Consider the following 15,162-nt stretch of genomic DNA (forward strand, 5'->3'; position numbering starts at 1 on the left):
ACAACAAAATAAGTAGATGATTTCCCATTTTTCGTTTACCAGTGTTATTTTCTCTCTTGTATATAAAAAAAAGCAAACAAAAAACGACTGAATATAATATGTATTTATAATGGTATTACAGGTAAATTGACAAGGTAAATTAGAGGTATGTTAACATGCTTGAGTGTGAGCATATAAGTGTTTTTAAAAATAATATCATCCCATTAATATCACTGTTGATATCTGTATAGTCTAGAGCCATCATCCTGAAGGTATAAAGAAATGCTTTTATGTGTTTACAGTAATCTCCAAGTTGATGAAAAGATATTTATGTTTGTAACGTTTTGAGACGTAATATAATTTGAAATACCCGACAGATATACATAAATAGCACCGCTGATAACCAGAGAAATAATCTATATGTACCAATCTAAAATAATTTGACATTAAACTGTCTGGAAAACAAAACGTGACGGAATGATAAAACTGGAGTAGCATCAACAAATAACCTAAAAAGTGGAAACAGTTGCGTTGATGTGATAAGTTCTATCGATGTAATTGCATTATTATCACCACTATATGTATTTCATATCAACCAGCAAAGTTAAAACTATATCAAATTACTAGAGACATGAGTATTGTAACACATACATTTTTTAAACTAATTTATAAAGATAATAATATTATAATTCAATTCAATTCAATATAAGTTTCACCGGATATATCATAATTTCTTCAGTAAATAATAATATTATAACATGTGAATATGAACGATATAGTTATAACATATTCGTTTAAATATCTTCTTTGGTATATTTATTTGTTATAGCCGTCCTGCTGTAAAACATCCGATGCATTCGTCCTTATTGTAAAGGTACTGTAGATAGTCTTTGATACTTGGCACTTCCGTTTATAATGCTTTAACAAAAATATAATTTTGCAGTAGCCTATAGTAGCAACTATTGACAATGCATTAAAAATAATTACGATCAACATTAGTATTTACACCTTAACCAAAGTTTAAAAAAGAATGATTATATACAGCGAGAAGTATATATATATACATTTATACAGTGCATTTATTGCTTAAAAATAGTGTATAATTAAAACAAATAAACAAAAGGTATCAAATATAAATATAGTAAAACAGGTCGAGACCACTAGACGAGATTTGCAAAGTAATTTCCAAAATACAAAATGTAAAAACGTTCCTGATAAATTGACCGATCGATACAATTGACCACAATGTGCAACCACGATTTCACTATCACCTTACAATAAGCTTTGAAATTTGTATTTCAAATATTTTGGCCTCGGGCATCACTGAAGAGACATAAATTAACGAAATGCAGAACAATTGGTACGTTTATGTTTTTACATACGTATAAATTGGTTGAAACATGTCTTTTTGCATTGGATCTCTTTATATCTTGTTTAATTTAGTTTATTCATCATTAAAATTAGTGGCATTTGTTGGAGAATTCCAATTATTCTTTTCAACGGACAGATACATTTCGTTGTTTGAAAATCTGATATTAGAATTAAGATTGTTTTATGGTTTGTAAATGTAATCACATATCAAAAACAAATATCTTGAAATCTTTTCCAGCAATCTCCGAAAAATTCGTTGTAAGCCAGTTAAAAAACTCAAATAAAATGTAAACACGTAGTAAAGTCTATCATGCATTGCAACTCGTTCTCTGGATTGGCCAATTGCTCAAGAAAGAAATGAGTATTATGTTTAAAAACAGTTATGGTTTGCGAACATTAGTATGCTAAATTATGCATACCGGTATAAGGTAGTGTACTCGACCTGTTGAAGTTAATTGTGAAGTAAATTAAATGTAAATGGCACGTGTACAATAAACATGCATGTCTTGTATAAACTGTGTTGAGCAATATAGAGACACATATTGAGTACTTATTTGTATCCGACAACAAATAATATACAGATTTATATACAATTGAAATAGCTAACTACATATGGCACATAGAGAGGTATAGGGGTCATATGGAAAAGCAGATCTATAACAGGTTTTTTTTATACAAATGGATTAAAACAACTGGCTTTAAAACAATTTACTGAGAAATACACATAACATTTATCAGAAATCTGTGTGGGTTAATAGGTTGTTGACAATATATCGTCAATATTTTAACCATAAATCTGTGTGAGGTCAATAAGTTGTCGACAATATATCGTAAAACAAATTCAACAAGAAAACTGTGAAAGGTCAATAGGCAGTCAACAATATCTCGTCAACGTTAAACTCAGAAATCTATTTGAGGTAAAAAAAAAAAAAAAGTTGCCGACAATATATCGTCAATGCTAAACCTATAAATCTTTGAAATGTAATACGTTGTCGACAAAACATCGTCAATGTTTAACCGAGAAATCTGTGTAAGTTAATTAACCTTTCGACAATACATCGTCAATGTCCAACCCAGAAATCTGTGTTACTGACCTAAATAAGTTTTCGACAAAATATTGTCAAAGTTTAACCCAGAAATTTGTGCGAGGTAAAGGTCAAAAACACCACAGGGATGTAAAATATCACGTGTAAAGGCAGGTCAAGGACACGCCTAGGATATAAAGGCTCACGTGCAAGGGTCGATCAACACACGTCAAGAAGATCAATGATCAAGTGTGAGGGCAGATCAAGGGCACGCAAGGGAGATAAGGATGACGTGTAAGGGCAGATCAAAAACACACTAGGGAGACAAAGGATAACGTGGTAAGTCAAATCAAGGCCACGTCAGGGAGATGAAGCATCACGTGATATGGGCAGATCAAGGAATCATCGGGGAGATAAAATTCTACATAAGTAAGGGGAGACCAAAGATCACGTGTGACAGGCGATCAAGGCTACGCAAGGGAGATGAAAGATCATGTGTAAGGGCAGATCCATGATACACGAGGGAGATAAAGGATCAGATGGAAAAGTAGATCTATAACAGGTTTTTTTATACAAATGGATTAAAACAACTGGCTTTAAAACAATTTACTGAGAAATACACATAACTAACTGTCCTTGACAAATATCTGTATTTCAAGTAAAAAGCATAACGACAAACTATGGACAACTGATTATTTATTGCAATTTCTTTCTGTGTGATATACATTTATCAGACATCTGTGTGGGTTAATATGTTGTTGACAATATATCGTCAATATTTTACCCATAAATCTGTGTGAGGTCAATAAGTTGTCGACAATATATCGTAAAAAAAAATTCAACAAGAAAACTGTGAAAGGTCAATAAGCAGTCAACAAAATCTCGTCAACGTTTCACTCAGAAATCTATTTGAGGTAAAAAAAAAAAAAAAAAAAAAAAAAAAAAAGTTGCCGACAATATATAGTCAATGCTAAACCTATAAATCTTTGAAATGTAATACGTTGTCGACAAAACATCGTCAATGTTTAACCGAGAAATCTATGCAAGTTAATTAACCTTTCGACAATACATCATCAATGTCCAACCCAGAAATCTGTGTTACTGACATAAATAAGTTTTCGACAAAATATTGTCAAGGTTTAACCCAGAATTTTGTGTGAGGTAAATACGTTGTCGACAAAATCGTCAATGTTAAACCCGGAAATCTTTGTGAGGTAATAAGTTGTCGACAAAATATTGATAATGGTAACCCTGAGAATCCAAGAGTGTGAGGTAAATAAGTTGTCGATACTTTATCGTCCCTTCTTAACCCTGAGAAATTTTTAGCACTGTATACCCCTAACATGATTACCGATATTACCCTGATAAAAATATAAGAAATAATATTAATAATACATTGGAGAAACTAGCATGCATACAATACTAAAATGACAACAGAGGTGTACATGTAGTGACCGTGTTTATACATTGTGAACAATAACAACCAGTTCAATAGCTGTTGAAACAGGACAAATATGATGATTTACTTGCAACGGAATAAAATACAAATCTTTATAAGAGTGAGCATTGCATGGTTATTTCTCGTTGAAACGCTAATGACTTTAATTTTTGTCATCTCATAAATGCCAAAATGTATCATATCTTGTCCTGTATCAGTTAACCTTAAACCATCTATGAACTAGCTGGGAACAGGGATCTAGCTTACAGTTGCTACATCAACAAAGTTATCAATGCCATTTACTTCTTTGTCGCTGGAATCTTTTATACTCGATGTCACTCCATCCATACTATACTCTTGTATATTCTTTGCCTCCTGTCGACGATAGGCGAATCGGGATAAAATACAGAGTAGGAACATTTCTATCACTAACAAATAGTGATTCAGTCCTGAAAAAGGTAGAAATTGTTTAAACTCGTACTAGTATGTAAGGCCATAAAAAAGAATAAGTTTGTTTGTCCCAACGATACCTACTAGAATATCTACCTTCTCAAACTCTTCTATTATCCTCATTTGTAAATTTTTTTTAATCAGATAAGCAGTAAGACGAAAACAATTCTGACCCTTCAATTTTTCTTTGCCGAAAAAAAGAAAAGAACATGACTACCTACCTACCTACTGTCTCCTTTGGCTAGGGTAAACCAAAATATTTTACAGTGTGGCCTACGTACTCTCAGGTCATTACTTTGCATCTTATGGTTTTAGTTAGTTGTATTTGATCTATGCATAAAAAGTAGAATCACAAAAATACTGAACTCCGAGGAAAATTCAAAACGGAAAGTCCCTAATCAAATGGCAAAATCAAAGGATAACACACATCAAACGAATGGACAACAACTGTCATATTCCTGACTTGGTACAGGCATTTTGAAATGTAGAAAATGGTAGATTGAACCTGGTTTTATAGCGCTAAACCTCTCACTTTTATGACAGTCGCATCAAATTCAATTATTTTCACCACGATGTGTGAACAAAACAGACATAATCGGTAAAATAGTCAAATATGGTTATAGCAGTGTTACAATCTCAAGACAAACAAACATATACAAAAACACAAAAAGCATCTATCAAATTAAAAAAACACATTCTTGTTTCGCGTGTTGGGCGTCAGAAAATGCAAACGTCGCAAAAAAGAATTTGTGTAGTTCAATGTCTATTCAAAACAATTATAATTTCACATTGGGAATGTTGGTATGCGGGGTTATAAAATCAAAAGTTATGTTAGAATTGGTTTCAGAAACAGACCAAGATTATAAAATCTATCTGATGAGTTAAAGAGCGCTGGTCAACTGATTTTTATAATTCTTTTCTTGTATTTTGCTGTTACACGACTGTGTCAGGTTTGGGTGAAAGTTGGCGTGCCCGTCAATTTATTTAGTCATGTTAATTTCTGTAAGTGCCTATCTCAAGGTATTCAGTGGTTGTCATTTGTTTCGGTTTTTTTCGTGTATTGTTTTGTACATTAATCGTTTATTTTTCTTGTTGCAATTTTTTTAATTTGTGATTTCTAGACCTCAAAAGCTTGCTATGCGGTTTGGGTTTTGCTCATTGTTGAAAGCCTTACGGTGACATATAGTTGCTAACCTTGAAGGTCTATGTCCTTTGGTCCCTGTTGCAGACTTGTCTATCTTGCAATCATAAACATTTTTTCATTTTTACATCTGATATATTTTTAGGTATTAAAAAAATCAGATGACGAGACTATTGATGGTTGTTACTACAACTTTAAATTGATACACCTTTAAGATACGTTAATTTAAAGTACCAATGAGATAACAAGGATCGATTCTTTGTTTAGCTCTATAAGCAATATTGCAATAAAATGTGTATGTGCAATTCCGTTTGTAATAAGATATCAACAGGTACAAACGAACTTCCAGATAAAGTCTTTGCATCTATGAAATAATTAAGTAAAAGTTTCAAATAACTTGCGGTTATTTTTTTAGTTATCAGTATTTGATGGTGAAACAGTTTTTTTAGTCTTATAATATACTGAGATATTTATACGAATGCTTATGTCTACCATGAAATGATTGAACAATGAAAAAAATTAAAATATTTGATTGAACATCGGTTGTGACAGAGACAACATTAATGCACTTACTTGAACCACGCATTAAAGGCCCTCTACTACCTTCGCAAGCAGGTATCCCGTTTTTCCCTAAAATTGCTAATATAAAATTTTGTAGGTTGACTATCGCGAACGTTAGCTGGAATGACGCAAATTTTAAGTTAACTCTAAACATGGTTAATCGGTCTCGTGTGGCCCGGTAGACTATTTGAAGTCCCCAGACTCCCAAAATCGTTGACACTCCACTAAAAACCTGGATTGGAAAAGTAATGCTTGACTGTTCTCCCTGTAAAAAGAATTCAAATGTTTGAGGAATATATAGTTCAATGCTGTGACCATATTGCAATAGTTATTATTTCTTATCTATACTAAAGTTCAGTATTAAGATTATGGTATCCTACACATATTTGTTGTTTGTCATGACTGGTCAAGAAAATACATTTAATGTTGGGTTGATGACATTGTCAATTGAAAGTTTCAACTTTGGGGGAATCATGCGCTGTGGTAACTTTGACATTGGTCATGGTATTAAAAAGTTTTGGAAAACGAAATAGAGTAAAAATATGTAGTTTCAACAAAAACTGAGGTTAACATAATATATCAATTAGTTAAAATTGGGCTTTTGACTAACTTTCAGTAACTGCAAATATTTTAAAATTGATATTTTGTGTCTTTTTGTTTATTTATCTTTGAACTAAGTATAACTTTTATTAGTCATACATTTCCCAACGATTTTTACTTTTTTGTTCTGATGTCGTGTTGCTAAACCTCTGTCTCAGTTTAGCGGGAGGTGTCAAAAACGCTCACAAAACTGTTTAAACACGCACAATTATTTGTCCAAAGCCAAGGGTCTGTAATCCAGTGCTTGTCGTTGATTAAGTAACTATCGACTCCATATAATATTTTTTTCGTTAATTGTTGTGGCATAAATAAGACCCAAGGTCTTGGCTTTTGAATCGTTTCACATTTTGTCATCAAGGGGCCTCTTATAGCTTAATATACAATATGGCTTGTGCTAATTGTTGAAGGTTGTAAGTTAACCTGTAGTGGATCATATAGTTGATCTTTGGGTTTTCTTGATAGTGAAACTCCTTCAGGCAAAGCTGACTACAATGTGTGTTTTCTTTTTGGGTTTCTTTTCGGTCATATTTATTAATCTCCAATCTTTTTCATCTGAGCGTTCCTGATAAGGTTTATCCACAAAAGCAGTTCCATGGCTACAACTCCATACTTTTTTCATAAAAGACTATTTCCATATATGTAAAACAGTATTATGTTAAATAAAAAAAGTTTGGTGGTTCATTTAAATTTTGTTTTTACGAAACATGATATAAAAGAAAAATGAAGTATTACCTCGTCTCCTGATGCGTACTTGCCGTCAGTCCAAAGCACTGCCGCTACAAACAATACAATGGGTCGAACTATGGCAATTTGTATGGTAAATACTGATGCTACTCGTAAGGTCTTTCTGCAATGATTAATATGGATACAACATTAGATATTTCAACAATAATAATATATATGATAAGAAGGAAATAATAATTTTATACTTGGATTTATGCATATGTTTACTGAAATAATAAAACTACCATCAAAATGATCTAAGATATCGTAATTTTAGGTAATTTTCCACAGGAACTTGTTTCTATCCATGTCAAGACCAACTATTATAAAGCTCGTAAATATACGTTGATAATGGGTCTTCCCATGGATAGAAACAAGTGCCTGTGTAAATGTCTGATTAGGTAGGAAGCATCACTGGAGATATACGTTGATAATGGGTCTTCCCATGGATAGAAACAAGTGCCTGTGTAATTTTCTGATTAGGTAGGAAGCATCACTGGAGATATACGTTGATAATGGGTCTTCCCATGGATAGAAACAAGTGCCTGTGTAATTGTCTGATTAGGTAGGAAGCATCACTGGAGATATACGTTGATAATGGGTCTTCCCATGGATAAAACAAGTGCCTGTGTAATTGTCTGATTAGGTAGGAAGCATCACTGGCGATATACGTTGATAATGGGTCTTCCCATGGATAGAAACAAGTGCCTGTGTAATTGTCTGATTAGGTAGGAAGCATCACTGGAGATATACGTTGATAATGGGTCTTCCCATGGATAGAAACACGTGCCTGTGTAATTTTCTGATTAAGTAGGAAGCATCACTGGAGATATACGTTGATAATGGGTCTTCCCATGGATAGAAACAATTGCCTGTGTAATTGTCTGATTAGGTAGGAAGCATCACTGGAGATATACGTTGATAATGGGTCTTCCCATGGATAGAAACAATTGCCTGTGTAATTGTCTGATTAGGTAGGAAGCATCACTGGAGATATACGTTGATAATGGGTCTTCCCATGGATAGAAACAAGTGCCTGTGTAATTTTCTGATTAGTTAGGAAGCATCACTGGAGATATACGTTAATAATGGGTCTTCCCATGGATAGAAACAAGTGCCTGTGTAATTGTCTGATTAGGTAGGAAGCATCACTGGAGATATACGTTGATAATGGGTCTTCCCATGGATAGAAACAAGTGCCTGTGTAATTGTCTGATTAGGTAGGAAGCATCACTGGAGATATATGTTGATAATGGGTCTTCCCATGGATAGAAATAAGTGCCTGTGTAATTGTCTGATTAGGTAGGAAGCATCACTGGAGATATACGTTGATAATGGGTCTTCCCATGGATAGAAACAAGTGCCTGTGTAATTGTCTGATTAGGTAGGAAGCATCACTGGAGATATACGTTGATAATGGGTCTTCCCATGGATAGAAACAAGTGCCTGTGTAATTTTCTGATTAGGTAGGAAGCATCACTGGAGATATACGTTGATAATGGGTCTTCCCATGGATAGAAACAAGTGCCTGTGTAATTGTCTGATTAGGTAGGAAGCATCACTGGAGATATACGTTGATAATGGGTCTTCCCATGGATAGAAACAAGTGCCTGTGTAATTGTTTGATTAGGTAGGAAGCATCACTGGAGATATACGTTGATAATGGGTCTTCCCATGGATAGAAACAAGTGCCTGTGTAATTGTCTGATTAGGTAGGAAGCATCACTGGAGATATATGTTGATAATGGGTCTTCCCATGGATAGAAATAAGTGCCTGTGTAATTGTCTGATTAGGTAGGAAGCATCACTGGAGATATACGTTGATAATGGGTCTTCCCATGGATAGAAACAAGTGCCTGTGTAATTGTCTGATTAAGTAGGAAGCATCACTGGAGATATACGTTGATAATGGGTCTTCCCATGGATAGAAACAAGTGCCTGTGTAATTTTCTGATTAGGTAGGAAGCATCACTGGAGAATGATCGCCAACAAAAGTTGAATGATGAAAAAGAAGTGAGCAACTTAAAGTAACAGTTGTTTTGATTTATTGTTGTTTGCTTAACATCCAGTAGCAAATAGTTTATGCATGTTCAGAACGATAAACCGAAGAACTACGAGAAAAAGGATCATTCGTTGCAAGTTTTGATTATTTGTCAATGTTTCTGAGAGAATTAAAGCTGTTGACTCATTATTCTTATTGAAAAGCTCGAAGTCTATCATTACTTACTTGTTAAAAGCTCGAAGTCTATCATTACTTACTTGTTAAAAGCTCGAAGTCTATCATTACTTACTTGTTAAAAGCTCGAGGTCTATCATTACTTACTTGTTAAAAGGAAATCTACAGCATTTACAGCACATACAGCAGCAACAACATGGAGGTGTACCGAATGTTAACGTCTGATCAGACATGTCGGTTAACAGTTGTGTCGTCCCTCCCAGATACTCCAATAACATGTTTAGAAACACTACTATACAAACACCGACGTATCTAAAACCAAAATAACATAAAATGAAGAACTGGTGGGATTATTACAGACAAGCATTTTAACTCATAAGGAACATTTTTTGCAATGTATATATAAAAAAATATGCGAGGTATATAAGTCATTGTGAAAGCAGTGACTTCAAAAGCAAAATGATTTACAGTCTGTAGTCATAAACAAGTTAGTACTAATAACTGGATTTGGGTGTTCCTGATGGGGTGAACCAAGAAAACCTTGGTCTTATGGCTTATACAATTTTACTGAAAAGCATCGTAGTTACATAAGAAGACTTAGATTGTGAAGGGTTTTGGCTAAAAGTCTTATTTAGCAATCATTCAAACATAAAATAAACGAATACAACAGGAAGGTTTTTTTAAAATTCTGTATTATTGTAAAAGGACTGTAAAATAAATAAACCTACCACTTACATATTACCAGAGTTTAATGAAATTTTACACCTAAACAAAACAATTCCCCAATTTAGGGCGTACTCAAACACGAATACATACATATATGATTGTGTGGTATTAGCTCCAATGAGACAACTCTCTGTCCAAGTAACAATTTATAAAAGTAAACCATTATAGGTCAAGGTACACCCTTCAACACGGAGCATTGGCTCACATCGAACAGCAAGCTATAAAGGGTCCCAAAAAATAAATAGTGTAAAACCATTCAAACGGGAAAACCAACTGTCTAATCTATATAATAACGAGAAACACTTATGAACCACATAAAGAGACCTTCTCCCTTTTCTGAAATAATAGTATATAACATCACACAACATAGAAAGACACACTATGAGTATGAACCACATCAACAAACGACAACTGCTGAACATCGGATTTAAAATAGTATTTTCCTGATAGGAATATTAAGAGCCTGAGGTATTGAGTAGACACTTATATATTGTAAAACCAAATATGTTGACCTCTAGAATGTGTTTAGTTTTTTGTGCGTTGTCATAGTTAGTTCAGTGACTCGGGACCAGGAAAACTTTGAATATGTCCGTACATAAACTAACAGTAACCATGGTTACAGACAGTCTATTTTTTTTGTTGATGCTGGTCTATTTTATGTAAGTTTTCTCACTGTATATATTTAACATCCCACAGGGTGTTCATTTTTGTTTCAAGTTGGCCATATTGGTGTTATATATTAGTATGTGTATTGAACTTAGAAAAACAATTCAACATACATTGAGGCAGTAAATTCGCTAAGCAATGTTGCAGTTGGTACTAGAATTGCTAACAAAGAAGTCCATGCAATGATCTGAAAAAGAAAAAAATTATGTAAAGTACATAAAATAACTCTTATTCAGCGTAACCTGCTAAATGCAGTGCACACATTTCCGGTGTTTACATTCCTTGTTCCATTCTCAATTTTATTCGAAAGTCTCATGAGTTGCTCATATAATATCTGTAAAAGGGCAATAACTAAATATTTTTTTTATTTTTTATTTTTAAACTTTATGGTAAATATGTAACAAAAATGTGGGCATGAGATCGCTTACAATGCATAATTTGTTCCAAGGGCCAGAGCTCCTGAAAAATATAGCTTACAATGCAATGTTCAATACACATTGAATTTTAAAGAGACATAACTCATGTGAAAAATAAGAAAGCTAACAATGCCATTTTCTTTAAGATTTATATTTCCAAGGGGAATAACTCTGTTTAAAAGTGGATCTGCATTGATTTTTAGACATTTCTGATAAACGCCTGATATAAATGTAATAAATAAGAATTGTAAATTGTACTAACAATGCAATGTTCAAAGATTTATATTTCCAAAGCACATTGCCTCTGTAAAAAAATAAATGGTGAATGTGTCCATAGGATACAGATGGTGTCCTTGCTTGCATATAATGTATAAAGGGACATAACTCAAGAACGATACAACATTTGGTTGAGGCAAACTTAAGTTAAAGAACGTAAACAAAAAAATCAGCATTTTTCCTTTAAAGTTTGTAAAAGAGCATAACTCTAGAAAGATAAAAGTGACGCCAACCAATTTCCAACTTGATCTGTGTTTTGTTGTAAGAAGCATTGTGTATCAGTTTTATAACATTTGGTTGAGGCAATTAAGTTAGATAAGGTAAACGAAAAAATCAGCATTTTTCCATGTATATAATAGCAGAACAAATAGGCGGAGTAACGGACGACCATTATTTTTGTGTCCCACGCATCGTGTTGCGTGGGGAGACCAAAAAATAACGCCGTTAGCCATAGTCATTCATAAATTCACAAGGTAACGAATCTGCTTTGAACACGAGTAATCAAACTGTATTTAATACCTTATTGCTAAAATGTTTTTGTACTTAGTATACGGTCTACCTGAAATACTTTAATTTTAAACAAACATAACATCATGTCAAATAGCATGCTATTTAAAATAACATTATTCCAATGCTTTATACAATGACATATATCTATAAATACACACACTGATTGCTACTGTAAAGTATATCTTTTTTAATTTGCTTTATTTTACTTTAAATTAACATCATGTCAAATAACATGCCTATTTATAAGACAGAACGCTACTTAATGATTTATAAAATGATATATATGTCCATAAATAAACCCCCTTCAGTTAGTTGTAGTTGCACTATAAATCACTTAAGAGTCCTTATTCTAGATACCATTAGCGTTTTTAAGAAACTAAGAACATGTCCATATCGCTACCGTATTGTTTATGCTCCCGTCGTCAGACGAAGACGACTTTTAAGTTTACCTTGCCTTATGTACATCACGAAATTAGATTCCGTTCTCTTTCTTAACTTTGCCTCAACCAAATGATATAAAACTTATCCACCCTATAATGCCTGTTATCACCAAGCACAGGACAAGCTCGAATTTGTGTGGTATCACTTTCACTGTTCTTGAGACATACCTCTATATAAATAGTAAAATTGCTAAATTGTTGTTTCTGCAATCTAACTTTACTTTGCCAAAACTCAATGTGACGAAACTTAAAGACAACGCTTACTACAATTACACACAGATTTAAGTTCGAATGTTGGTGGCGTCACTTTTATTATTCTCAAGTTATGCCTTTTTTAATGGTAACATTACTAAGTTTACCGTTTCCGAACCAGTTTATCTTTACTGACTGCGCCATAACCAAATTTCAGAAACTTATACACACTGCCTGTTAACACCAAATACAGAATAAGATACATATGTCATTAAGTTTCAAAGGAAACAAATGCAGTAGGTTCGAATTAATTTATTGACTTTTGCATGTTTAAAACCGGGGGCCACTGTATCTTATGGACACATTCTTCTTTTATTTTATAATGGTGTTGATTTTTGTGACATTTGGTCTCTTGTGAAGCGTATGTTTGTCAATGGGACAATTCTCCACAAGAGACCAAATGACACCGAAATTAACAACTATGATCAACTATATTATGTCACTGTACGGCCTTCAACAATATGTATTTATATCAAAACAATCAGAAATAAAATCCAATGTTATGTTACGCTACGCTCCCTAAGGGGGGATAACTTATCATAACATCGGATTTAAACGGATTACATTCAAAATAATGTATTAGGATATCTTTAAAATGATAATTACAGTATCTTTAAAATGATAATTACAGTTACTGTAAGCACTTAAAAACTGGTGTCACTGATGTTTCAGAGACAGTGTGAATTTCCAAGACCGATTCAATAATTCTATATTTGTTAAAGGCTTGTCAAAAATATTTACACACATTATAAGTATTTTTTTACGACTCCGGTCTTTTTTAAGACTTTAATTTCTTTTACTTTTGATTAAACACATTACATATCTTTATATCGACTGTCAATCTAAAGGTGAACAAAAAGGACATAGTATAATCAAGTTATCTATCTAAAACAGCAGAAACCAATGTAACTATTGAATATCTGATGTATGCTAACATAAAATAAAGTCTGTGAGAACATGTAAACTTACTGGACATGGAGGTAGTAAGACCACGATCCTTGTCTATAACTTATGTAAACTAACATATAACAGATATAGGAAGATGTGGTATGAGTGCCAATGAGACAATTAACTCTCCGTCCAAATAACAATTTATTGAAGAAAAAAACACACTATAGGTCAAGGTACGGCCTTCCAGACGGAGGGAGCGTTCGCTCACACCGAACAGCAAGTTAGAACACAATACTTATTCATATCTAGTGTAAACTTACGGGACATAGAGCTAGTAAGAACATGATCCTTATTTTCTGTCGTGTGTTGCTGTGAAATCTGAACACAAAGTAAACTGCCTCTAGGTATATTACTATCATCGTTACACATAGTATACAACATATTGTCAAAGCCACTATCACGTCAGGGTACTGGTTTTCTTTCAGATCTGAAATACACATACAATATAACTAACCTTAACGCTAGCAATCATGTATAACCTCGCTACATTTAACTGACCTTAACGCTAGCAATCATGTATAACCTCGCTACATTATTTAACTGATCTTAACGCTAGCAATCATGTATAACCTCGCTACATTATTTAACTGACCTTAACGCTAGCAATCATGTATAACCTCGCTACATTATCTAACTGACCTTAACGCTAGCAATCATGTATAACCTCGCTACATTATCTAACTGACCTTAACGCTAGCAATCATGTATAACCTCGCTACATTATCTAACTGACCTTAACGCTAGCAATCATGTATAACCTCGCTACATTATCTAACTGACCTTAACGCTAGCAATCATGTATAACCTCGCTACATTGTTTGTATACAGGTCCCAAGAAGGTAACCTATCGCTAGTCGCTGTCTATCATAATTTTTATATAAGTATCATTTTTATTTTGTGCATTTTATCGTTTGAATTGTTTTGAACATTTTTTTTTCATGTCGCAACCTTTTACAGCTGAGTAGACGGTGTATACTGGTGTTGCTTATTTCTGACGGCTGTGTGATGGGCTGGAAATATAGTAGCTTCAAATTGTGTCTTTTGAATAGCTGTCTCATATGCAATCATATTTCATTTTCTTTTTTTTTAACATGTGTTTCAGTTTGGTTTCATTTGAAGTATTTGTTTGACTGCCATCATCAATGATATAATGGTTGCATCCAACAATCAGTGATATTACAGGATCATCGACCAAGACATTCTGATTTATTTGAAAGTTTGAGGTTGAAGTGATCATATTTCAGGCAAAGAAACTGTTTGGTTTTTATAAAGTTTAAGGATGGTGATAAACGACCGATGTTAGACGATAGCAATAGCACGTATATATAACTGTGACATTGATATGGTGACAGTCATAGTTATAAATATACTGTTCACAAAACAAAAACACTAGAGGTTTTCTACATCAAGAACAGATTACCTTAAACTTATTGGCAAAACCATTTGTAATGGTGGGTCCTC

At 33.4% G+C, this 15,162-nt stretch overlaps 1 protein-coding gene across 7 annotated transcripts in view; it reads right to left on the reverse strand.

The window, feature by feature from the left end:
- Nucleotides 1-88: 88 nt before the first annotated feature.
- Nucleotides 89-15,162, reverse strand: part of LOC139510087 (organic solute transporter subunit alpha-like) — a 25,131-nt gene continuing 10,057 nt past the window's right edge. For 4 of the 7 annotated variants that reach the window (XM_071296338.1, XM_071296355.1, XM_071296396.1 and 1 more), the window contains 7 exons: nt 13,962-14,128; nt 10,970-11,043; nt 9,612-9,776; nt 7,298-7,412; nt 5,978-6,230; nt 4,081-4,262; nt 89-897 (listed from right to left, as the gene is read on the reverse strand). In XM_071296338.1, the coding sequence (XP_071152439.1) occupies nt 796-897; nt 4,081-4,262; nt 5,978-6,230; nt 7,298-7,412; nt 9,612-9,776; nt 10,970-11,043; nt 13,962-14,128 (1,058 nt within the window). In that variant the 3' untranslated portion in view covers nt 89-795. The remainder of the gene's footprint in view (nt 898-4,080; nt 4,263-5,977; nt 6,231-7,297; nt 7,413-9,611; nt 9,777-10,969; nt 11,044-13,961; nt 14,129-15,162) is intronic. The other 3 variants (XM_071296364.1, XM_071296385.1, XM_071296374.1) reach the window with 3 other exon arrangements.

This window comes from Mytilus edulis, chromosome 1, assembly GCF_963676685.1.
Source record: "Mytilus edulis chromosome 1, xbMytEdul2.2, whole genome shotgun sequence".
NCBI lineage: Eukaryota > Metazoa > Mollusca > Bivalvia > Mytilida > Mytilidae > Mytilus > Mytilus edulis.